The sequence below is a fragment of the Rhea americana genome, unplaced genomic scaffold (genome assembly GCF_003343005.1).
Source record: "Rhea americana isolate MKP2758 unplaced genomic scaffold, rheAme1 scaffold_75, whole genome shotgun sequence".
Taxonomy (NCBI): domain Eukaryota; kingdom Metazoa; phylum Chordata; class Aves; order Rheiformes; family Rheidae; genus Rhea; species Rhea americana.
The window spans coordinates 3,598,110-3,624,015 of NW_028186923.1; the positions used below are offsets into that span (position 1 = coordinate 3,598,110).

Sequence of the window (25,906 nt, forward strand, 5' to 3'; positions counted from 1 at the left end):
TATCTATTCTTGTCTTTTGGGGTCTGGAATTCAAGGTTATAATCACAGAGATCACTCTTTAAAAGGAGGAAGAAAGGTCATATGCCTATTGTTTACCATCTGCCTGGGGAGTGGGACACCTCAGCACAAGGTCTGCCTGCTTCCAGAAGGGACTGAACTTCCATTGCCACATCCCTGCAGTGTCCTAGCTTTCAGGCTGATGAGCTTTGCACAACAGATTAAACAGTGGAGGAAAATAACTCAGAGAGCAAATCCGCCAGCACCTCATTCCTGCTTAAAAGGCCCATCCCTGGCCAAAGACAGGGTTTCTATCACATTTGCCTTTTCTGCACAAGTATTGTATTTCTGCCTGCAGTTTTGCACCTATTTTAACAGACGAGGCATATCATGCTTATATGCTAACTATTTGATAGCCTGAGAGCTGGAGTACCACTTTGGGCTCCCAGTCCCACCAGTCTGTGCCAGGCTTGGAAATCATGCGGTGATGAGAATGGAGCCTACAGGTAACACATGTGAGTGACCAGTGAGTTCTCTATTGATCTTAGGCACCTGTGAAGACCACCTGTGGCTGAGGACAAGACAGCTGGGGTTGGCATCTAGAACCTAAATCCTATGTGATTTAGGAGGGGTGAAAGCCTGAAGTTAAGCCCCACAGGTCTTAACTCCACCTCTCAGCCAGGGAAGCTCATTGATGCATTTCTCTMTCTTACTGTTCTTGGTGAGAAGGTGGCTCTGAGAATGGCTCTTGGATTGAGCCCAGAGGTTGACATGGTCACAAGAGGAGTTGATGGATGGATTCCAACCAGACTCAAAGTAGATCTGGAGAGGCTCGGTTTTGCCAATATTTTAGTGGCTCTGGGCATACAGAGGGAAGCATTTAAGTGTCCAAGCAGCCTGATATTTAGAGATTGTTGAGCCACACAGCATAGCATCAGGACTATCTCAGAGAAATGCCTGAATGATCCCTGAACATGTCAGCCCAATAGGCAGAAGCCGTCTAGCTGCATTAATCGAGTATGGCACTCAAACTTGTCAGCTCTTCCAGGAAAGACCTATGACCCTAATCTAGCYTCATATGCTCTTTCTCCTCACCTCTCTCCAGCCTCAGTTGCCTTCAAGAGGTGCATTGGAAACCACTYGGCAGCAGATTGCTGTTATACTGCTGTATTTGACTGTGTTCCTCAGCTCAGGTTATGCTGCAGGGATTAGGTCTGCATGGAGAGCTGCACCAGCTTGTGGACTCCAACAGGTGCTTTAAAATGATATAAATCCACATTTGGATTGCTGAAGCTTGTGAAAACTCAGGTTCTGGCCTGCCTGTGCTAGGCTGGACCTTGGATGTGTGAGATGTAACCAGTATTTATGGGTTCCTTGTCACGCCTTGCTTGTGGGCCATTCAGTCCCAGAAACTGCATTTACATACCAAATGATAGTGTTCACTTCTCCAACCAAATTGCTTCAGTGATTTAGGATTGCAGGATAATTCAGGTTGGAAGGGACCTCTGGAGATCTTGTGCTCCACACAGAGTCAATATGACTTAAATGTCCAACTTGACTTTCAGAAGTTTTCCCAAGCTGCAGTTCCTCTGGAGGAGGGTAGAGAGGTTGCAATGGCAATTGAGGTGTTTAAGATCACAGCCTTGGAGCTCTGTGAGCAGCTCTGAGGAGCTCTTTGGTGGGCAAAATCCGTCAAGACCACTTGGTCTAYGAGGTGGTGGCAATCCATTACTTTTCCATTCCACAAAGGATTAAAAAATTAATATGCTTTCAAATAGCCCCATCCAACCTTTCCTTTCAGCTCCATAGCCCAAAACTGGAACAAGAGGGACTGTTGTATCCTATTGTATCCCTGTTCACCAGCACTCTTACAGACTCTTCAAAATGCCGTCATCATAAAATGCTTTTTTGGCTTCAGTTTAGTGCCCAGCCTGCGAGTAATCCTGTGGGACCTGGTGAGGCAGTTCCTCTGCTCGGAAAAGGGCTGGATGGTCCCAGATGCAAGTTGCCTAGAAGAGCAACATCAGCAAGGCTGCATCTGTCGGCGTCTTGTTGCTTTTCATCATCTCATTTTTATGAGCAAAATCAGAGTGGAAAAATCTGTTTCAGCACAGAGCATGCGAGAGATGTGTCACAACCTCGCACTTGTTTGTTGAGGGAAATAGTTTTGGGTTTATATAGAGTGGAACAAAAGCCAAACTGAAGGCAGTGGGTGCCTCTATCCCTTCATTTTGGCCTGTAAAAATTCTCTAGAGAAAGTTGCTGTTTGACATTCTTCTGCACGGCGACCGGGTGACATTTTCTCCAGCGAGCAGCCTTTGGGAAGGCTGCAGAGGAGAGCTGGCCGATCAGCTCCGGTGTCCGTCTCCCTCTCGTGGTGTATCTCCACCACAACCATATATGAAAATCAGAGCAAATATTCAGCTATCAGTTTTAGAGGGCTCACAAGCACCAGTTCCCTGGTTCTGGCTCCCTGTGCTCTAGTCATATGTAAGGCTCTGGATACACCTGCTGACACAAACTCCCCAAAGAGGTAGTTCTCATAATGCACTCATGTCGCTTCTGTCCCCTGCCCACCAGCTCTGAAGACCCACTGTCCCTTCTCACCAGCCCGAGGGCTCCAGGCTGCACCTTCTCATTCCGTGAAGCTGCAAGATATCTGATATCTGCTGATATCCGGAAATCCAGTTACTGAGTAAGAGCCATAGTCTCTGCCTCCTGGGGCGGGAGTGGGGCAGGCATGTATGAAGTGGGGAATGGAAATGGTTTATGGCACAAAGCTGGGAGTAGATAAGCTTTAAACCATCACAGAAATTAGATGCCAGCATTACTCAGAATTTCAAACACTTTTCTTGCAGATTGATGCTTTGAATGCTAGTACACCAGATCAGCAAAGAGCTCATCTCCTATTTGCAGATTTTTCAAGGTTTTTATTTAAAATTGCTGCTAGCAAGAGTGAAGAATGTGAATATGTTACCTTCTTAAGAGTAATATGGCTTAGGACAGACTGGCTCTCCTGAGGGCTACCAGCTGGATGCCTGCTGGAATCAGTATGCCAGATGGGATGTATCTTTAAATCTCATTATGGGCAGCACCTAGGGCCTGAACCTTCTCCCTGTCTCAGCCACAGCTTGTGGGTGGCAGTTCCCCAGGGAGCTGTGCCTCGGTGCATCTAGGCAAAGGCAGTAGTCGGGAATTAATTTGTCACTGGGAACAGTCTCTAGCCCTGAGGCCAACTGGCAAGGAAGAACCTGTGTCCAGGTTTAGCATTAAACTCTCTCACGCTTGAAATGGGGGCAGCCACATTCAAGCTGCTTAGTGTGGCTGGTTCTTGGCCAGGCTAATTCTAGCGTTGTTCAGGAGTGTGCTAGGTGGCCAAGGCCAACACATGCCAAGGACTACACTAGGGACTCACAAGCGTACGAGGTGATGTGCACTGTCCCATTTACTGTTATGGACGTAGCTGTGGTGTCCAGCACGGGAGATGTCTCAGAGGCCTGAAGAAAAATCAGGGAGTCATGAAATACAGGTCCAAGAAAGGCAGAGTCCTTTCTGGCTAGGTCCCCTTGTTTGGATTTGTTTTCCATCTTTCCAGCTAGCACTGTCTGTTCCCCGTCATCCAATTTCAGTTTAGCAGAGTTTAATTTCCTTCCCCCTTCTCCTGCCCGCGTTGTGGGGACTGGAGTCTCACCCAGAACATGAGTGCTTTCAAGGAAATAAACCGTTCTCCCAGAGCGGCACATTGTAGGAAACAAATGTGTTAGGCCTCAGCAAAGAGGAGAACACTGCAACAGTCCGCAAAAGAAATTGTTTCAGCATATAAATCCCAGTGATTACTATTGTCTTTCCAAGGAGGTCTTAGTGGAAGTGCAAGGCGATGTACATAGCATGGGTTAGAGCTCTAAACAAGACAAAGAAGACTGGTAGCTTCCAGAGATGAACCAGCAGACAGCAGAAGCAATGGAAAATACTAATCAGTGGAATGGGTAGCGATGCTGTTACGGTGGCTGTGGATGCTTGAAGGGTTTTTGTGAGCAGTACTGCACAGCAGAATTTTTATGCATGCACACAAGCACTATCAAATCCATTTACAAGAAAGATTCACATTTTGTAGTAGGGAAGAGAAAAAAATCACATCCGCTCGATAATTCTTTTTTTTTCTTTTTTCTTTTTCTTTTTCTTTTTTTTTCCCTGGGAATAAAAAATTCCCTGAATGCGATTTAATTCACACAAGTGAAATAAACTCACAGAGCTACAGTAAGAAACCATAGTGGGCTGGTAGTCTGTCATCATATTTGCTTTTCTGGGTTTCTCCACAGCCAGGAAGCAGGCTGCTTGGCTTCTGCCTAAGCGGTTTTGCGGAACGGAAATTTGTGGATGACAAGCAACAGAGCTATCACCAATTAGCTGAAAGGAGGGAAGTGCAGAGAACCAAGGTCAGGTACAGACTAGGGAGCCCTGAACTGAGGGAAAAAAAAAGACTCCAGGTTATTTTAGTTGCACAGTTCAAGGGTGTCCCTATGTCTCTCTGCCTGCCTTTTGCAATTCGGTGCACAGCATAATTTGATTTGCAGCTGCTGCAATGTGCTGAGCAGTCTGCACACCTGCAGTGCCTCTGCGTTTTGGGTGGTCGAGATGGTTGTGTTCATAAGGGCTCCCATTTGTATTTGGTGCTTCACGCGTGTTGTATCGTGTGAAGCTGCCCCAGGTCCTTTCCAAGCCCAACTATGCTGTGATTTCAGGAGCGCAGATTTTGGCCTGCCTGAGCAATTTAGGTGAAGGGCTGTCCCCGGAGAAGGATGTGAGGATGCGGCTCCATGGCAATGTAAGCCGCTGAATGTACTGATGGACTTGGGGGTGCTCAGGAGCTGCTGAGCTGCAATCAGATACAAACTCCCTGCTCAATCCCAGGGGGACATTGTGGTGGAAGAAACCTTTGCTTCCCAGGGAGCTATCCCTGGTTTTCTCAACCAGCCACTGGGATGTGTGAATTCCAGCTGTGGCAACAGCTGCAGGAGTTTGCAAAAGACCCCCCTGAGAACTGCAGAATCAAATGCAACCAAGTGTTCATTTCCTATTTGAACTCCTTTTTCTATCTTCCAAATTAAAATGCACCCTTCTATTTACAGGGGAGTGAGAGGACAGTATTTAGCACAAAAATCTCACTATTAAAATAATGATATTTCTCTTACCCTAGCAAATGCAATCTGTAAAAGGCTGAGTGAGCCTCAGGTGTTAGGGAATATCGTTGCAGATTGGAGATAGGTGGCCTTTAGAAAGCACAGAGCAACTTTCCAGCAAATGGAAATTTTAGGAGATTATCTTATTTGAACACACTATGAAGTTTGGGATTTTTTTTCAGTGTGTTGAGCCCCTGCACTGCTGATGTACCTAGAAGAAGTGCTCTGGAGCTGAGCCCCTCCGAAGCAGAAAGCTCATCCCAAGACTTTGGACGTTGCTCTCAGGATGCTGGCTGCCTGGGGCCTGGTGAGGACGCCTGCTGTCAGTATCTGCTGAGTTCACGCTCTTACCTACACAGAGGCCCCAGTTTGTAGTTACAGGTATGGGAAGAAGAGCTGTTCAATCTGCAGAGGGGCTTTGTGAGATTGTGTGAGAAGATGAAAATAGTTATTTTAAGCTCAGAAACCTTCAAGCTATGAATGGTGCCCAGGTTCCTGTAAGAGCGGAGCGGAAGAAAGGACACAAGATGCTTTTCATGCCTTCCGTGCACTGGGTGGATAGATGAGTCTGGCAGTATGAGAGAGGAAGCAAACAACCAGCCAGCTCATGCAGTCTGTAACAGTGGACTTTAACCCATCACTTTGGGCTTGTCTGACTTTTGCTTTTCATACAACCCTCCACCTGCTTCTTACCATCACTGTATGAAAGTACAGCACGGGTTTTTCTAGCCCTACAGCTTTGGGTAGCCTTCCTGAGCTGAGAGGTGTCACCATCTCCTATCGTGGTCTCCCTGCATGCAGCTGTTTCTGTCAGCCCTAGACTCACTACTAGAGGAGGGGATGGCTGGGTGCTAGGTTTTAATCTGGTATGAGAATAACCTCCAGCATCTCATGGCATCCTTCAGGCTGCTTCCCCCATCCTCTGCCTGTCTCCTTTGAACTCCCACCAGAAGACTTGGTATTTCTTCTTGCCCGTCATGCTTGGCCACCTTTTCCCTTTGTTGTCACTTATTGTTTTTTCCTCATTTGCATTACTTCATTTTGACCAGGGTTCATCTGGGCAGCTGGCTCCAAAAGGGAGTGGTGCGTTTGCTCTTTTGCAGAGCTGTGGAGGCCCCCTGAGAGAGGAGGGTCTGTGATACTGGAGGCAAAGGCAGCAAGTCTTTCTAGCTGAAGATGCCAAGTGACAGCCAATGGGTACCTCAGTCTAGATCTGATCTCTTGATGAGACAGAAGATTTTACGTCCTACCTTTGTAGCCTTTATATTTTCCTAGCTGAACAAGGATCAGTTAAATCCTTGTGCTTCTCTTCAGATAATTTCTCTGAATGCATCTGCTGCTACATTTCACCATTAAGCAATTATCTGGGATTCCCCTCTTGGAAAACTACTCCTATTCACAGCAGGTTGCTGTACTATTATACAAAGAATAATACTGCTTCTTGCCAGCTTGTAATGAATAGTTTTTGAACAGCCTGGGATAGAAACCATGTGTAAGTGCCGCTGTTCTCTCCTGAATGCCTCTTAGTCACTTCTGAATGCAGTAGGATGTGTGTTTGGGTGATGTTCAGCTGACTAAATGTAGATAGCTACTTTTGGCTCCCTTTATTCATGGCACCCTAAAGCAAGTCTGACAAACTGTGCCTTAAAAGTGCTTATTTCAGCTATTCCTCAGCTGTTAGAGGAGCTTTGCAGAACTCAGAAATTCTGTGTCTGGGTACAAAAACATGGCCACCAGCCCAAATCAAACCTCAGTGACTCAGGCCAGCACCAGATGAGCACTTTTCAAGTTTTAAAGTGCTATTTTTGACCTTTAAAGCCCTCACACCCCAGCACTGATACTCCATTTCTCAGCTAATGCTGAGCTGATGCTGCTCTGTGCTTGGTAGATATGTCTCTATGGTAGGCTAGGCTTTGACCCAAATAGTTAGTTCCTACCTTGACTGATTTATAAAAGCAATTTTCTTATACATTGGTAGGGTGAACTTGAGTAAGCACAAGTCCTTATGGTTGGGTGTTTAACAGACTTTGTCACACCAGATCGAGCTTCGAGTGAGTTTTAGGCCTGTCCAAGGGTTATAACTTCTGTTACTAGAATTTCTTTCTGAGGGTTGGGCAGACGAAACACACTCCAGTTGGGCCTTTGGCAGATTTTAGATGACTGTGCTGAGCGTGGGTTGCGGCCACTCTGAATCAAGGAAAAGATGCTGCCCAGACTTCAGAGAAACTTCCTACAGTACCCAGAAGGATGCAAATACATCTTTAAACATACACTCTCTAATAGTCTTTGGCTAGATTTTTCCCCCGCCCCGTCAGCTCTTTTCAAACCTCTGGCACTTCTAACTTGTCAAACTCTTCCTAAGGCTAGTTAACAATTTCAGTCTAACAAACCTCTGAGACCTGGCTTCAGCTGAACTTCCTGATGAAAGCAAAAATGAAGCAAACATTTGAGCCCTTGCAAGCTATAAACTATTTCATAGAGTGCCACCCTATTTTAAGAGCTCATGTTTAACTTATATCTTGCTGTAAGTTAGAAACAAAAATGAGTAGAAAGCGAAAAGTAGGTGTTCTCAGCTGGAATACGGGCTTTGCAGGGTGCTGAGGAAGGGCTGGAGTGCTGGAGCTTGCACACTTGACCTGTGACAGCGGATCAAATTACAGCTCTAATTGCAGATCTAATTACCTGGGCCTTGACCAGAGGCCCAAATGTTTTGCAGCCCAAACACCCTTTGGAAAGGGCCATCAGAAGAAAAGGAAAGGAACCACATAGGAAAAATGTTGCACCAGCAACTGTGAAATATCACATCTGGGGTGGACGGCACCATAGTACCACTAACCTCTGTTAGAACTAAAAGCCAGTGAAAAGGCAAATTTCTTCCCTCCACATTTTCTCATCAGTGCAGCTGTGCTAATTGGTTATGAAGCGTGATTAACTGATAAATCATTTGGGAGTTATCAATACCCTGAGCTGGGAGGTTGCCTGGCCTTCCCTCACTTATTCCTGTAGGAGGGTTTGCCACTGATTTTATTGACAGGAACACTTATGACAATGTGAGAAGAGCTGGGAACATTGTCTTGAAAGGGAAAAGAGGGAGGAGGTGTTAAGGATCAACTAGAAGAGTGAGGAAAAAGACTTTTGGAGCAATAAGGTAAGCCTCTCCCTTAGAGACATGCAATATATGTAGTATTTCTATGTTGGACTCCAGTTATTACAGCATAGATGGTCATGCCATCCGTGTGTCTGTGGGGAGATTTCTGTGTTGCAGTTTCCTCTATGTTGCTTGCAGTCTGCTCCCATTTGCCACTGATGTTCAGTTTTAAGGGCAAATTTTCAGGGAATTGCTTTTATATGCGCTATGGCTAGGGCAGGTATTTGTTTGTATGTGAATCTTTATTTTATTCAAGTTTAGTTGCTTGGAGTAGCAGCTCTAGCTACAGAAAATGGCTTCTGTTTTACTCTCTTGAACAGTTTTACTTTTTGTAGTTGGCACACTCACATTAGGACTCTCAGGCTACTGGAATTAGCTAAATCTTACTAGCCACATTAAAAATGGAAAACTCTTTTCTTTCTTTTAGTGAGTATTTCCTGCAGAATTTGATAGGCAGCAGGCTGCTGGGGCTGCTGCTGCTAACTGTAGTTAGTACTTCTCTTGCCTACTGCTCACTTCTAGGAGACCCCTTAATATTTACTCTATTTTCAAGAAGTAGAGGTACTGACTGTAGCTATTCAAATCTCTTGACTAGCTAGAGACTTAACATATACCCTGTTGTTTATGGATGGCTTTAACTCTAGAAATTACATTGCTAATTCAATCCAGAATGGATTTGTTTCTGACTGAGGAATTGTTTTTGTAGTGTCTTTTTCATGGCATAACTTCCAATAGCCAATTTGTGCTTGGACTTTTTTTAAAAACTAAATAATACCCATGCTGTAATTAATCTCAGATGAGTTTTTCTTCAGTAATATTCATTCTAATATTTTAGCTGACTTTATTAGAGTATTTTTGTATTTTTTTTTAAACATTGTTAATAATCAAAGGTTTCTCTGATGCTGGATGTATGTGGGAGCTAAACTAAGTTGTGCAGGGCAGATGAACAGGTCTGGCTATTTTGGGTGTGCCTAATATTTTATTGGCAGTTATAGAGGGAAGGTGTTCAGACAGCTGTGTATCACTTCATGTGTTATTCCACCTTTTTTTCGTTTCTCTGCAGTAGAAGTCACACTGGGGTATCTTTATCCCCGCTCTTGCAGTCTGCGGTGACCATAGGAGACTGCTTTCTACCCATGTTGATCTGCTTCCATCATGGCTCAAAGGGCAGCTTGGGCTTCCTCGCTGTTTTCTTATAGCCCTGTGCTTTCTTCCCTGTCTGCTAACACCTTTTCTGATGATGTCTTTGATCTCCTGTTGCGTTTTCTGGAGTCACCCTGCAGAAACGGGCAGCTGCATGTGCAGCCTACAAATGCTCTTTAACACTGGCCAAGATTCTTGTTCCAAGCTACCCCCTGTGATAGCCTAAAGGTTTAATTGCCTTTGTCCAATGTCTTGACAATAATTGTTTTTGCAAACAATCCGTTTTGCCTAAATCAGTTGTTCCTCTCTGATGCTCCTGTTTTAAAGAAATACACCTGTGCCTTCAGCCTCCTGCTGCCTGTCAGAGTTAAGCATCTCCAGGAGGTTGCTCGGATTCGCAAGGGAGTCTTTGCAGGTGATTCTTGCTGTGCAAGCGCTGATGCCTGGACAAGGTGCTCCTCTGAGCCCTCTCTCCAGATTTCTGCTGCTTCATTTCAGATAGGGCCATACAAACACCTGATTTGCCATATGGCCCAGGTAAAGAACCTGGAGGGGTGAGACTGAGCTGCCCAAGAAGAGCGAGCTTCCTCACGTGGCTATTTTTAACGACAACAAGAGGAGGGAAGGATAGCATCTAATCTGAGCAGTGTGGTTGCATCGTCTCTCTGGATTTTTACCTTAAGTCCTTTGGGTCCATGTTTGCTTGKCAGAGAAAGCCCTTTTCTATCATCAGTCACCTGTGGCAAAAGGGCCTGTTGAAGGCCAGCACAGTTTGGCTACTTGCTGTTGAAGGAAACCAGATGTCCTAATTAAGTGACTTCCGAACAAGGAAGCCTTTCTATTAGGCTTGTTTTGTGGTGGTTTTAGAAAAGGTCTCCAAAAAAAGTCCCTGTTAAGGCAATTGGCTCTTCCTTGTTGTACGGATTTGAAGGAAGCATAAGGTGTCAGCATTCTCCTCCCACCCTGGGCCTGTTACAGGCAGCCACCTATGGGGAGCAGAGCTGTAAGAAAGTCCTCAAGGTTTCCCATGACCAACTCTGATGTTGCCTTGGGAGTTTATAGTGGGCTGGGCCAGACACTGAGGAAAGGTGAGAGGATCTCAATCCAACATTCAAACATCAAGAGGAACATTTTACTAGTTCATTATTTATGGCTTATTTTTAAGGGAAAAGCTCTTGCAGGAAAGGGAGAGAGAGAACTGCAGTAATTGCTACTATCTGCAAACTTTTGTCTCAGTCTTCATACGAAATTTCTCTAATTCCCACTGAATGTGTGCAGGGATTCAGACTTGCTCCTGTGCATTCAGCAGGAGACAGATCTTCTATTTAGAAGACAGGGAAAATGACGCAAGGAAAAAAATATTTGCAGTTATTACTACCTAGTCACTTTTTCAGTCTGATTAAAACACATATATTCATATCTTCACTGTCTTGGAACTTAATGATGAGTCAAGAGCCAACACTAAAACAGTATAAACTCTGAAAGAACATTACCTGTGTTTACTATAGCTGTTAAAGTGGGATAAAGGGGGTTAGACATCGATGGGAAACAGGAAAGGAAGAGATCAGTCTGTTTATTCCATTTTCATGTGTACATGTTCTTAATTCAAAGTGCAGCACTTGACGCAGTTCTTACGTTATTTATTATTATTACATACAAAGTCCCTCCAGCGTATTTATTTTGTTAAATTACCCATCTAAAATTAAATACAGCCTCTTGTTAGTGTTTATGTTCTTCTGCCTATTCTTATGATTATTGTTGATAAGAGTTGGCTTTCAAGTTAACAGCGTGTGGAGTGATAAGACAGCTATTACTGTGTTGCCTGAGTGCTTTTTAGAAAGCTTAGCTCAAGGGCAAACTGCGTTTCCTCCAAAGCGTGCTACGCAGAATCCCCAGCCTGCAGAATGCTGCTGAAGGTGGTGTTTGTGACTGTGAAGTATTGCTGCTTTGCTAGTATCTGAAAAAGTGGCTGAAACTACTGACTCGTGAGCACTGGAAGTCAGTAAGCATGGCTGTCTTTTGGAGTGTGCAGTGGGGTGCCTCCAATCTGGGTTTTCGAATCACCAGAGGGTTTCGACTCCTTTCCTTTCTGCTCCTCTCTTCTGCTCTCCAATGCTGTTTTCATCATCATCCTCAAGTAATAGATCCGGTTGGCCTCGGGATAGGTGACTTTGCAGAGTGGGAGTTTGTACATGGCTGGGTTCTCTGAAGTAAGCAGCAGAAAGAGAAGTGCAGAGAAGCAAAAAGGCCAGGTGCAGAGCGGTAATCCCAGCTGGGAGAGGAAAGGACAGACAGGTGCATTTTGGCATCTCTCTTTGCGTGTTCCCTTTGCTCACTTCTACCTGTTCCTAAATTCTTGCATCTGAGGAGCTGGGAGAGTCTGTGCTTCCCCGAGGACAGTTCTGACACTTGACATGCCTTCCTCATCCCCCATTCCGGATCCCTGTTCAGATCCAGGCAGGGTACCCAGGTAGCAGGTAGCTACATGGAGGTGGCTGCCTGTGAGTTAAGGTCCTGCTAAGTCAAAGGAGAGCTAGTCTGGGAAGTTACTCTGCTAACCAAACGTTGGTTCATCTGCTCAAGCACTGGCATCCAGTGACATCTGAAATATGTTGGGCAACGTAAGGCATCATGCACTGGAGACCTGGGTCCAGGTGTGGGCCAGGATGGCACTTGACACCAATATTTAAGCAACTGAATCAAGCTTTGCTGGCTCTGCTGAAAGCCAAGACATCCAGCTCTCAGGCAAACATTTAAGTGCTCTGGTCCACCAACGAAATCCCACATGCACAGTCCTACAAAATACCATATACTGCAAGTACCATTCACATAGATTTACTGTCTTTCTGTCCTCAACATGCACACCTTACTGGCGTTGAGTCCAACCCTCTGTCTTGCTCTGTGACCCCACCTCTAGAGTTGACTAGGGATCTGCCAAAACCACGATCCTAAGGGGGGGAAAAAACCAGCAGGTTTATTTACAGCCAGGTGGACAAATTAAGCTGATTACAAAAATCTAACTTTTGATTTTCTGATTTTTCTATGTCTTTCATCTTTAGGAAAAAAGCACAAAACAAAACCCCCAAAGGCATCCTTTAAAAAAAAAAAGCAGATGTGCTTAACAAAGCCACCCTCTGCATGCACCTACACTGTATTGAGAGGATGCCAGGTGAATCCATTTAGTATGTGAAGCTGCTTGTTTTAAATATATTTTTTCTTCTAAGTTTCCAAATCAATTTCCTTAAAGTGTGGTTTTTCTTTGGTCTCTGAGAAACCTTAAAAAGAAACAAAGCTTGACAGTACCTGCTTCAGCTTTTTCTGAGACCAGTGTGCTTGGACAGCTCAAAAGACAGAAAAAAAGTGTTTTCCTCCTCATTAAGCTAGTTCTCATATTCAGACCGAACTCAAATAATAATGGAAAGGGGCGAGAAAAAGACCTCAGAAGAAACAGGGAAAACTTTAGACCACTGGCATTTGCTCAAAAACATTGCATGCAGCTGAATATTATATCTCAAACTGAGCTGGAATTCATGTATGCACACGTACTCCTATTGTGGATAAGATGCTTTGAAGGTCTTTGAAATCTTATTATCAGTTGCAGAGCCTGTAAGTGCACAATTCAACTGACAAAGGCTCAGTACAAAACCTGCCACTGGCTACAGAATTCACGACTTCAGTGGTGTCAAAACTGTCAGGGAAATGCCACAAAATTCTTCATGTCCTGATATCATAACAAAGCAGAACACATTAGAAAAACAACCAGACAAACCAAACTTACCACAGATAGCATATTAGTAAAAGCTGCTCCAGAGTAGGCACAAAATAATGCTGAGAAAAGAAGATAAAAGAGAGCTCAAGATGGAGAAAATCTTGCTCATCCCGCCAAAAAAATTATCAGAAATAGTAATTCTTTTCAAGTACCCTGTAAAGTATCTTACCAGATATCGGTTGTGAGATTGTGGCATCCTCACTAATTGCTGAATTTTAAAGTGCTGCATCTACCTATCTGAACTAAATTTGGCCCAAACTCCTAGTTCAGTTAAAGTCAGTTAAATCCTAGCCACAGGATTTCATAGGTGGCAAAGCAGGAGCTGAGATCAGGAACCCAAGGACAGAGTCATGGAAGGGAAAGCTACTGAGTGATACTAGGTACACAGGAACTACACTCAGTTCAGGAAAGCTACTAAATTGCAAATGATTTAAGGCTCAGTGATTCCCCGTGGAGATATTGTGTATGCTTACTCTGTTCTTAAACTCTTCCCATGGTGTCCATCTTTGGCCGTTGACAAGGTATTTGACTAGATGGATCTTAAATTGACCATGTGCAATAGCTCTGATGTTTTCTGACACACTTCCTTTAAGGATAGATAAAGTTATGAAATGGCTGCTTCTGTGAGTCTGGGCTGCTAATCTGTTAAAGGCCTTCTTGTGGCGTAGCCTTCTTCTCATGGGAACTGTATTTCTGCTCTTTCTAGGTATTTCTGTGTTAAGAGTGCCTTAAAGCCCTCCTCCTTGCATCTGCTGCTTGGACATTAAAAGCTCAGCTCTGATGCCAGTGTGCAAATAATTCTTGTGCAGTACCTAGCTTTGCAGCAGAGCTGTTGCCCTTGCTCTAATCCTACACAGTTCATAGCCTGCCTGGCTACATAAATCCTTTTGGTTTCTCTTTTTGTACGAGACACATACCACAGGCAAGGGCCAGCAGATGAGCCTGCCAGGTCAGGGCATAGAACATTCCTCCAATTGCAATGCAAGCAAGTGCACAGTTATAGTTGTGTAAGCCGAGGTAGACGCTGTCAAACGGTGTTGCAATGGTCAGTGCTGCAAGACAAAAAGCAGGACTGTGAGGTTAGGTATGAAATGTGTCTGCAGGAGTTGTCATTCGCTGGGAGTCCGCTGTCTTCCCTGTGGCTAAATTTAACTGTGCAGGGGAAGGATGAAGTCAAATGGGGCTCGTTGTTTTAGGGCTGTGATGATGTCCCTGGAGCTGGACTTTGGCCCAGTCTCAAGGACTCTTTCAAGCAAAGCATTTTGGTTATGCCTTTAGCGTGTGGTAGTTAGTGCCCCAGATGTCCGGATGTGGTCACTCCATCACTGCTGAGAAAATTCTCCAGTGGGACCAGAGCAGAGGATCTCCTCCAATTCTGACCCTGTAAGTGCTTCTGCAGGATTTCTCAGAGGCTTCACGAGTGTTGGTAAAAAGGATAGCAAAATACACAGTGAGCAGGCCACTGTAAGGGGTTACCAGCTTTTCTCAGCTGGGTATAGCTGTTCATGTCACCTTTAAGATTAATATATTTCCCACTGTGATATCCTCATTTGTTTTCTGTTCCTCATCACCATACCTGTCCCCAAATATTTTCTCTTAATGTTTCTTTTCAAGATTAATTATGTCAGACCTGTGCAAAACTTGCCAAATGAATACTCTTAGCCATATAAAATGCATATAGTTTTGTTTTAAAACGCAGACAAGAGGCAGCTCACATCTGGTACGAAGTATTTCAGACCACACATCAGAACTTACTAGTGGATGACTATGCCTTTTTTTTAAAAAATGAGTTTCTCAGACCACGCTTATTCAATCACATTTTTTTTTAATTACATTTGATCAACTAGATAGCAGTAATCTTGTGTAACTTCAAGGGGCAGGTTCATCTCTCAACTTAAGGTTGTTTCTCTGATTAGTGGTATTCATTTAACATTTAACCTTTTTTTTTTTTTTTTTTTGCTGTCTGCGACAGGATAGGAAAAATGCATCATAGAGGAAGCTGATCTGGCTACATGCTTATGGTGTCAAGAGATCAGTGGAGTTATTTCTCTAGGTTTCTTTATCTCTGTGGGATTAATCACCTCCAATGGTGCGAGAGTAAGCACGGTGGAAAAAAACATCTGCATGAGTTACAAAACCTAGTAACAAATTCAGAGTTTAAAAAACACCCTCAAAAACTACTTTAATTCTTGCCTTCACCATGTTGAGTAACCTTCACTAAGACTTCCAATTTACAGCCAGCTTCAAAGATGGAGTGTAGATCCAGGTATGAAAGTATGAAAGCTATGGAAGTGTGAAGTCTGGACAGAATTATATAGCGGCTTGGCTGAAGATACCCTAGATACAAAAATGACTTTAGTAAATACTATTTCTTACCTGCCAGCATCCCTACTGTTGATCCGATTGCAGCATGTAAGCAAATCAGTGGGGAGGAGATTAGTAAAGCAATGAGGAAGATGCCTCCAGTCCAGGGGTTTCCACAACCATATACTTGACCGACACCGACCGGAATGGATTGCAAAAGCTGCAGCATCCAGTAGAAAAGGGCATATTAGAGTATCTCTGTACTCAGAAGGACACAGCTGTTATTTTGTCAAAGCTATCGGTTAGGAAGGAAGTAAACCTGGCTCTGTGGGACTGTCAGGTGAATGTGGGCACACGTTCTTCAAACCAGAGTCAGTGCACTGTTTGGTCTGAACTGCACCAATCCAAGACAGACAGACTTTTCTTTCTTCTGGAGTGTGGTAATATGGTTCCTTTTTTGAGGAAGTGAAAGCAGGAAAGGGATCAGCTCAGGAGAATGTCTCTGTAAAAATGAAGGCCTGTGAAAACTATTCATTAAGTCCCTCCTAGGGACTCCAGTGCTCTCTCCTGGCTCTGACCTACTGAGTATGTCAGAATGTGTTATGGTATGAAGAAGAGACCAGAATTGCAGTACACTATTTTTAGTGTATTTGGTATGAAGAGACCAGAATTGCAGTACACTATTTTTCCAGTCTCAACTCTGTCTGGAACTGAATATGTTTGCTCTAGAAGGGGCTTTATTCCAATACGCCTAGAATTTAATGCATATTACAGTGATTCCTCAAAGTTTCAAATAAATGCAGCTGATCAGGCTAACTTGAAAAGATGCAGGAGAAAAGGCTTTATTGTGTTGCTATTGAGCAAGATAGCTTTATCAGATAGGAGGTGCAACTGAGCACATGAGGTATGTGATCTTCTAACAATGACATATGAGATGAGTAGGTAACCCTGGTAGAGCTCCTAACATACCTGAATAACTTCTGGCCTAACAGATGGTGCTTTTGAATATGAAGCTGGAGAGCAGCCTTACTTGTGATGCTAGCGTTTCTGCAGCCAAGAAATAAAGGATAGGAAGAAAAAACTACTATATATGAGGTGTATATGCAAGAGGTGCTGCAAACTCTTTTGGCTAAAGGCTAGAACATAAGGAGGCCATGGTGGCACAAATTAACTCAAATCAGCCAGCCCCCCCCCATTAGAACTCCTGCCTAGAAAAGTTACAGCTTTTCTTCTGTACTGAAGTTCCCCTTAGACTGCTTTTGCAGTGTGAATTTACTTTGAGAGTGTGTAATTTACTTCTGAACGAGGTCCCTTCCAGTGCCAGAGCTGGACTGAGGTGACTGAGTATAAATGAGTCCCTCTGGGACCATGGTGTTTCTGTCTTCTTTTTGTCACTGGCTGTGTTGCCAATGTCCCTTATGGACAGCTGGAGTGTGTATCCAGATGCTTTTGTACCATGCTTCTGTATCAATCTCACTTCAGACTTATTTTGGGGCAGTCCAACTTTAGGTGGAGTGAGTGGTCCAAGATCTCTGTTCTGCCGGGCTCTCTCAGACTTTCTAGAACATCAGCCAAGGCTGTCCTTATGGGGCCCTTATGGCAGTGTCATTTGTTAAGGAAGGACCTTATTTGCTTCTGTGAATTGTTACTGGTTGTGCATATTGTACATCAACTCTGACCCAGGCAAAGCTGATATCCAGAGCTGAATGCCTTCATGCTCACCTTTTTAATGAAATAAGATAAATTTGGTGTTGTAGGGAAGCTTACCAGGGGCACATTGATTGCAGACCAAGTGATGTTGGGTGTTGATGTTACAGGCTGGATGAGGGTTGTAGGGAAGAAGGGATTGTAGTGTCCTGTGGCTGCCAAATACAAAGTAACTGCAATATTGAAAGGCAGAGTGAAAACAGGAAGGTCCCATTTACTGAAGACTGATGCCAAAGCGCTAGACAGGACTGGACTGAAAAGAAAAGGGAAAGTTGTTTGTAGTGGTTGCAGGGGTGAAACATCCTACCATGTTGGTCATAAACTTATGATGTTACAGTTCACTGCCCAGTACTTTTACATGGAATTTTCTGTAGACAGAGCTTCCCTCCTAAGAAACTTGACATGAATCTATTTAGCATGTAAAGTACTTGGGGTGACTCTCAAATGATTTAGATATCAAAGAAATGCTAAGAAAGCATTTGAAATGCTGTATATGGCTTTGCCCAAGGGTTTTCGCTGTAGAAAGTGGGATATAAATTTCACAAGATCTGCTTTCCTCTGGAGATTTCCAGGCTGCCCTATTTCTGGTTGAAGTGGGTGTCCTGCAGGAATGACCTTTCTGAGAACATATTGACAAGGTATTATCTGGTTCCTCCAGGCTCAGAAAAAGTGAAAAGCCAAGTCCGGTCCTTGATGGAAATGGGCCATGTTCTATCGATTTCAGCTGAGCTTTCCTGATGTGTGTGAACTGAGCAGCTCTTATGGTCATCCTCCAAGTAGGAGTGGATGCTGCACACTTAAAATTGAATTTAGACCTGAATATATTTTTCAGGAAGCTGAGTTTGCATCCTAGAAGGCTGTAAGCTGGGACTAATTAAAAAACCCAAACTATTTGGCATTTCAAAAGCAACATCTTGTGTCCTGTTGTGTTGATACTATCAGTGAGAAAATGCTTTTTTCTCCCTGTGTAATTTTGGATGAAGCCTATTCTTTTGTCACAAGTTCTGTTTCCAGAGCAGTTTACAGATTTCCTTGCTTGTAGCTGTAGAAAAAGTCAGCACTTCTGTGAAAGTGGTGTCCTATTTTCTCTGAAATACATAATTTCTGCCAGTTATACATCTTGTCACGAAAAAGAAAAGGAACAATTTCGAAAATGCTGGCTTTTAAACTTGAAATTCAAAGTATCAGTTGGAGAAAAAAATCACTGACATGTCTAATTTTAAAATCTTTCAGCTCTCTCCCTGAGTTTTACAAACTTTTTTTTTTTTTTTTTAAAAAGTTTGAATAAAAAAGCCTCAAGGAATTTTGGCAGACAAGACAGACTAAACATTCTTGCAACATGTTTGGGGTTTTGAGAGGCTGTTACAAAACGACCTTCATTCAGGGCGGCTGAAGAAATAAAATATGAAGAAATCTTCTTTTAGAAGCAGTGAAATGCAATAATGATTTTTATCTTATCACTAACAATGACTAAAATGTAAACCTTGAATTAATTTCAGTTAAGGCTATTAAATGGGTTCTGTAGTGCTGTCAAGGTCTGTATTTTAAAATGGTAAACTTGATCTTAAAAGGATATTGTCTGGCACTTGGTTAGTTGGAGTATTTCACTTGGCTCATGACTGTTTGCATATCTAAGATGGGGAAGATCCAGTTCAGCTGGAGGGAAAGCAGTAGGTCAGTTCAGTACCTGGATACATAAGAACCTTTTGTGTTGGGCACAATTTCAGCCACCTTGAACATGGCCCACTGATGAGGGGCATCTGCAGAGGGAAGTAGGCAGCTTTGTCCGTGTGCTATAATTGGTGTCGTGCATCCACCCAGCCTCATGCTGAAGCCCTTCAAGCTCTGTGCGTCAACCAGTGCCTTTCCAGCACCTCAGTGGGGCAGCAGAAGCTGCCCCACAGCACACAGAAGGGGATCACTTCGCTGATGCTGTTGCAGGTCCTCTCTGCCCAGTCCCCTACAATGTGTGTAAGCTGCATATATGGGGATTCCTCATCCTTTGAGAAATTGTCTGTAGAGGAGCAATGACTGGTGTTCTGGGCAAAGAGAAATGACACTTACCAGGCCATGGATATAACCCCCACAGGAAGCAGAAGCCACCAGTAGTAATCTCCTTTGTCGGAGTAGACAGCCATGAGCAGTCCCACCAAGAGCCCGTTATAGCCGTACAGCCCTGCTGCAATGGCTGACCTGCGATTGAAAGAAATGTGTGCAAAGAAATAAGCTTTGCTGAAGGTGACCTGTCCCAGAAACGCAATTTCTAAGTGTCCTGCTCCTGGTAAAGGGACTACACCAAAAGGCTGAAAAAGCAGCGAGGTAGCTGCTGTATATTTAACCCACACTGGGGCGTGAAAGGCATAATTTGGCATCTGTTGAGTGGTGATAAGGTATCTGGAGTGACCCAGAGAACCTGTGGGGTTGAAGTGACAGCATATCCTAATCATAAGCAGAGAGGTATAATGATCTACTCTCACAGCTACAATTCAGCTATCTTACAGGCCAGTTCCTTAGGAACCCTAGCACTGGGACCACAGCACTGTCCTCACCTGACTACCTCCGTGCCATCCATAACCTGGTCTACTAACTTTATCCATGAACATAACACTTGAGGACTTCTGTGCCTGGTACTGTGAAGATGCAACTTCCTGCCTCTCCCAGCCCAAGGGAAGGGGCACTAAAGAGAGGGGATTGCAAGACCTCCTTAGCTTGGATTAGTTGGAATGACCCATGGAAGCTTAAAACAGGAGATAAGCAGGAAAAGAGAAATCAAAAAAAATTGCACCTGAAAATCCCCCTTCTCTAGGAACAAAAACTCTTTAAAGAGTTGATGATAGAGAAGAGGAACCAAAAAGTCGTAGTTGGCTTCCCTGGGGTGACATGGAGCAGTGTGTGCCCATATGTGCATGAAAGTATTGTGTGGTGGGTAGGAGGGATGCTGTGGGGGTCTGAGCTATTGTAGTGGAGTAGTAGAAGAAACGTTGAGGCAGGGCTAGATGTGTGATCTAGTGCTGGAGATGTGTTGAGTTCAATGGCTTCCCCTATCTGCCTGAGCTGGCTGTTCCCTAGCCTAGGCCCTGACCATGTTTGGTCATTGGGTGCCTCACTCATGACTAAAACTGCCACAATTTCCCCCAAAGCAGAGTCTCCTACCTAACCTGTGATGTGAGTGAGTGGACATGATGGGTGAAAACACGGCTAACTTGGAGTTTTGCCCAAACTTGTCTGAGGTCTCCTCTTGAATGAGGACGCGCCAGGTTCAGCCGTAGAGGGATTTGGAAATGAAGCTGACCTGCTCATGCTGGAGACCTGTGGGGCAGGAAGGGAGCCACGTGGTGCTGCTGTGTGCACAGCCAAGCTACCCTGGCCTGTATGCCCACTGACCTCCGGAGAGCAAAGCTACACAAACAACACAGGGCTACGATGCATTGATGTGTTCATGACCACAAAACGAGCAATTTTTATTAAGCTCCCTGTTCCAAGAATCACCTACCTGTCCTGACTGAGGGTCAGGGCTGCTAGTGTCGAAACGGCCGTACCAGTACAGCCTGTGAGCGTCCACCAGGGATTCTGGATGAAAAGCCCCACTAAAATCATCATCCCACTGAGAGGGTTATTGACAAACATCACTTGAGAGGTCCCTCGCAAGATCCAGTCCACGAACTGAACCACTGGGGGTTTATCTGAAGGAGATCAAATAAAAGCCCTAGAGATAAGACATCATTGCAGCACTCAAAGCACACTCGCTTTACAGCCACTTGCTGGCTGCAGAATAGAGGCCATGTATCAACAGGACTGTAAAACTAGTCTCTAATTTATTACTGTCTGAACATATTTTGCATCTGGCACTTAAAAGGCTAACAGGGATGGACTGGGCACTGCTATGGAGTTTGTGGAGGGATTAATAAAAATCAGTTTATTTATGGTGGTCAAAAATAGTCTTTCTTGCTTGGTAGATTGCATAAGATCCTGCTATAAATTTAATGAGGAAGCAGACCCGCTTCTGTGTATAATTCAGCTGCAGAGAGGGACTTAGGAAAGACTGAAACTAGTTTGTATATGTATAGGGAAATATGAAAAGAAAACACTTCTGTTGTTAGGGGGAAAGCTAGAAACTCAGAACACCGAGGCACATCCCATACAGGAGATGGGGTCAGACCAGTAAAGGTGTTTACTTCTCTGAAAATGCACTCCAGGAACTGAAGAACCTAAATTAAGTTACAGTTCTGACTATACTCGGTGGAAGGAGGCAGTTTGGCCTATAGGAGATGGGAATTGCTCTGCAGAGAAGACTGTTGAATCTGTGCAGAGCAGTGGCAAGTGGGTGCTGAGCTCGAGTACTCAGGTGAGTGCATAAGGGTGGTGGGAGGTATGCGGGGCTGGAGGCTGCCTGTCGGAGGTTATCTAGCTCCCTGAGGTGTTCCTCATGTTTTCAGAGTGCAGAGGAGGGTCTCAGGAGCACTGCAACAGCTTCTTACTGCTCGTTCTTCTATTGCAAATTGACTTGAGGTCTCTCAGCACCATGCTTGTGGGAAGAGTGTAACCGTTTCTGTGCTGCTGTGTGTTATTATGCACACTAAGAACATTAGAATGAGAAAGGAGCTCTACTGGCCTGTAATATAGTGCCTGTTCATGCAAGGTGTACGTGCATCTTTCATTCATGTTCTTAAATATTAAAATTAATTGAATTACTCAGCTGCATTAATAATATATTATTGACTGAATTATTAATTGGGCACGGCACAAAGTGTCAGACTACTTCTTAGTCTGAGCAGCCTCTTATTCCTAATAACAACCCTTCCTTCTCTTCCACTTCCTTTCTATGTTACATTTGCACTGGAGTATCCAATCTTGTTTTCTGAGGCTGGTAGCCTGGATAGAGGACCTTTGAAGAGGTGGGTGTCATTCTGGCAGCTGTCCTCCTCAGCATCTCCCAGGGCTGGGTGCTAGCTAAGGGACTGCTTAGCAAGCTTTCTCCAGGCTCTATGTTGTTGGGAAAGTAGACAGATACAAAGAAGGAGGAATGTGTTCCTCAGAAGGGGAAAAAGGACTGGGCTCATCTGAAATAATTGTTACTAATATATGGTGTTGAGCTATGAAATGTGCCTGAAACCAACAGTGCTGCTCAAATGCTAACTGTAAGTATTCAAATATAACTAGTAGGGAGAAGCAGGAAGCTTTTTGGGACTTTAAGTAACAAAAGCTGTCTATCAACTGTGGACAACTGGAATAAAGAGCAGGAGGAGAAATCCTGCAGTGGTGGGGAATAGCACTGTGGGCTGAACAAGCTTCCTGCATGGGGACATCTTGGCCACCTCCTCCCCAGGGGTAGCCACTGTGCAGGCAGATGGTGTGCCACTGTCTCTTATGTATCATCTGTTGTTGGAGTTGTACTGTTAATGCACTCAGCCTTGACACAGGACCCACAGTCTTACATGGCCTCTCAAAGCTCCATATCCCTAATAATTCTGGAAAACGTGGACCATCTGGTCATGTATTGTTCCGGTCTGGACAGTAAAATTGGAGATCAATACTTGCTTTGTATTTTATAGCTACGTAACACCCACAATGCTTATTGCTCTCCCAAGACTAGTAATAGAAGAACATTTCCCTGTACAATTGGGAGTCAAATCCCTGCTGTCAGCCCACACATGGATGAGGGGACATTCATTGATCCAAAACATTTACAAATGAAACACTCCCCTGCCCTAATGTGTAATTCAGGGCACTGCTGTAAGAAACATGATGCTAATGACAYATGACTGATTAAGCATAAAAAAATTCTTTTCCCTCTCCTAAATTATGTGTGCAGTCATGGTAAAGGCAAGAGGATGCAGTATGGATCTCTTCCTGAGAAGAAAATGGTTTGGGCTGGGAAGGCAGAAGATCCCAGTGAGCTCTGACCATGCCACTCTGCTCCCTGTGTCAGAAAGTGCTGACAGTGGTATAGRTGATCCCCGCTGGCTGTTCCTACCTGGAGAGCCCCAAACACAAGCCCCGTGCTTACCTTTCATCCAGTCTCCAAATTCTTTCATTTCTCCTGTGAGATACCTGAAAAGTTGGTGGATTTGCTTTCTGCTTCTCTGTGGCAGGTCCTGGGCTCTTGGCTCCTTCTCTGCATACCTCTTTCTCTCACTAGGACGTTCAGCAACAACAGTTTCTCCAAGCTCCATCTCTTCAGGCTGGAGGAGGAACTGTAAATCACRAAGCCTGTGCATTAGAAAACCTTTTGGGTTGGTTGTGCCCCAGCAAGTTTCTGCTGCAGTATAGAGCCTAACCCTCCTTGATAATGTTCTTAGCCAAGGAGGGGATAATTTGCTGGAGAAGGGATGTGTACATGGCCATGATCCATGTTGAACCAGTGCAGGAGCCATGTGTGCTACAGCCCATGGTGGTGTGCCTGCTACTGTTATGTCTACTCTTGGAGATTAGGGTCTGGATGTGACCCACTGATGTCAAGGAGCTGTGCCAYGAAGCTGTGGTTGGGAAGGGGGACACAGTTCGTAGATGTCCCACAGCATTACATCCTGATGCAGCTTGTGGTGGGCCTGCTACGCAACTGACTGGTACCTGCATGCTGACCAGTGCTGCTTGGCCAGATGTGGCTGCTATCGCTGATGYTGAGGAGGGACCTTGCTGCTGTTCAGCTAGGAAAGAGCTGAGGGACGTGATGCAAGTTGCCAGTACAGCAACAGACAGCAGGAGATGAGAAAATACCAGAGGAGAGGCCAAGGCCCATATTCCTCTTAATTCTGAATCAGTGCTATCATATATCACAGCAAATCTATGGCCTCCTCTGGCTCCTTGGTTCACATCTGCTTTTGACCATCAAGAGCAAACTGTGGTAGCAGGAAAATATTGTGCTGAAATCCACATCCAAATGTGGCTCTGAACAAAGATGATCTAAACGGATTCATTGCTGTATGATCTTTAATTACTAGGTGAATGTCCAGGCAGGATCATGGGATTATTAATCTCCTAATTGTAATTGCAGGGCTCTACTCACAACAAAACCCACTAGGGCATAAACTCCTAAGGTAAAATGCATTGCACTGCACCCCAATGAGCTACACTGARGGTTATTTTTTGCAAAAATGCTATTGAACTTGCCAGGGAGTCTGGTATCAGCTGCTTTGTGGTTTTGCTTTGATTGTTTTGGAGCTATGTGTCTCTGTTTCCAGGTGTTGAACAACAGTGGACTGTGTGCAGAGCTTGTTCTCTGTTTCGTGGAATATGGGCACCACCTTCTGGTGAGAGTCTGGTCTCTGGTAGCTCCTATGGGCTATCAGCCTAAAGCAGCAGGTGGGCAGCATGAGGAGGGATGCCTGGCTGGAGGGCAGGATATTTTGCAAGGAGGAACGCTGACAGACAGGTAGTAAAAAATATCCGTGGTTGTGGATGCTCAAATAAGAGGACTCTTGAACATCACCAGGTTTCCTGTTCACTGCTGGAAGCACAGCGTTCAGTACAGCCCAGGAAATGCGTAGTGCAGCTCTTGTTCTCTAGTGCTTTGGCTCTCTCTGCCGGTAGCTTGTCCCTACCGCAGCAAGAGTCTTTGTAATGACCTTGTGCACAAGCATCAGCCTCAGGCTGGATGTACTGGCAAGCAACAAATTAGGTGTACCTGTAAAAATTAAACCGAACTTGTGCTCAGTTCACTTGATCCTAAGGGGGTGGCAGATTATAGAAGGCAATGAACCTTCTATGTTTGTARTAAGTAATGGATGTGGTTAAACAAAGAGCAGACAGCACCAGACTTTGCTCTTGTTCTGCTCATGTYGTCTTGTGTGGTTGTGAGCAAGGCAGGTCCCCAGATTCTGCCTAGCTGCACTTAGTGCAGGAGCAAGAGAGGAGCAACATAGGAAGATGGTGGCTTTTTCTTCTTTGTGCTAACTCTAATGTGATTCTGGCCAGCAGCTGAGTCAAATCATGGGTCAGTTTGGAGCAGCCTTGGTGGCTATCATTTCTGGCTAGCTGCTTGTGGCTCCGAAAGGCTGCTTTTGCAGGCAGGAGGATATCAGTGCAGGGAATACTGCACAGGAGACTCCTTTCTCCTCCTTTAGTCTTTTAGGCTGAAGGAGTTTTCATGGTCAGATATTCTGAGTTTACATCCCTGTGAGGTGGCAAGAGACCAAGTCCCACTGGGGAATCAAACATTTGTGCCTGGATTCGTCCCATAAACACTTGGCTGTAAAAGATGTGTCATTACCCTGGAGTTCCTGGTAGTCAGTGTAGATTYAGACACCTTCAGGTGGGAGTCAACCCACCAACCTCCCAGCTCCAAATTACCTCTAGAAGTTCCCGTCCTTTCTACAGTGACTGTAGAAGAAAATGGRCAAAAATCTAGCCTGGGTGGTGCATCACTACTAGCCTACATCACATTTTGCTAATGTTGCTGGTATCAGAGATAATTCTTCAGTATTGCCTGTTTTGTGTGTTTGCTCATGCTTCTTCCTGGAGATTTCTCCAAAGAGTTTTAAGGGCATAACACAAGGTGGGCTTAGACAGCTGCTGTGGGATCCACACAAAGGAGCCTGGGACATCTCATGGCATTGCCAGTTATGGGGACAAATTCACAACCAAAGGTGGTACCCCTTTGTTGTGAACAACATTCACCACCACCAGTACAGTTCAGCTGTAATCAACAGGGAGAATAAA

The 25,906-nt window shown here is 44.5% G+C and overlaps 1 protein-coding gene across 1 annotated transcript; it reads right to left on the bottom strand.

Moving 5' to 3' along the window:
* Window positions 1-11,025: 11,025 nt before the first annotated feature.
* Window positions 11,026-23,421, bottom strand: LOC146585892 (urea transporter 2-like). The gene is made up of 8 exons (XM_085322198.1): window positions 23,256-23,421; window positions 20,742-20,931; window positions 19,313-19,441; window positions 17,309-17,501; window positions 15,614-15,761; window positions 14,155-14,289; window positions 13,247-13,296; window positions 11,026-11,740 (listed from the first exon to the last, which is right to left on the bottom strand). Exons 1-8 carry the CDS (start codon window positions 23,419-23,421, stop codon window positions 11,468-11,470), a joined length of 1,284 nt encoding a protein of 427 aa, XP_085178324.1. The 3' UTR covers window positions 11,026-11,467.
* Window positions 23,422-25,906: the final 2,485 nt, after the last annotated feature.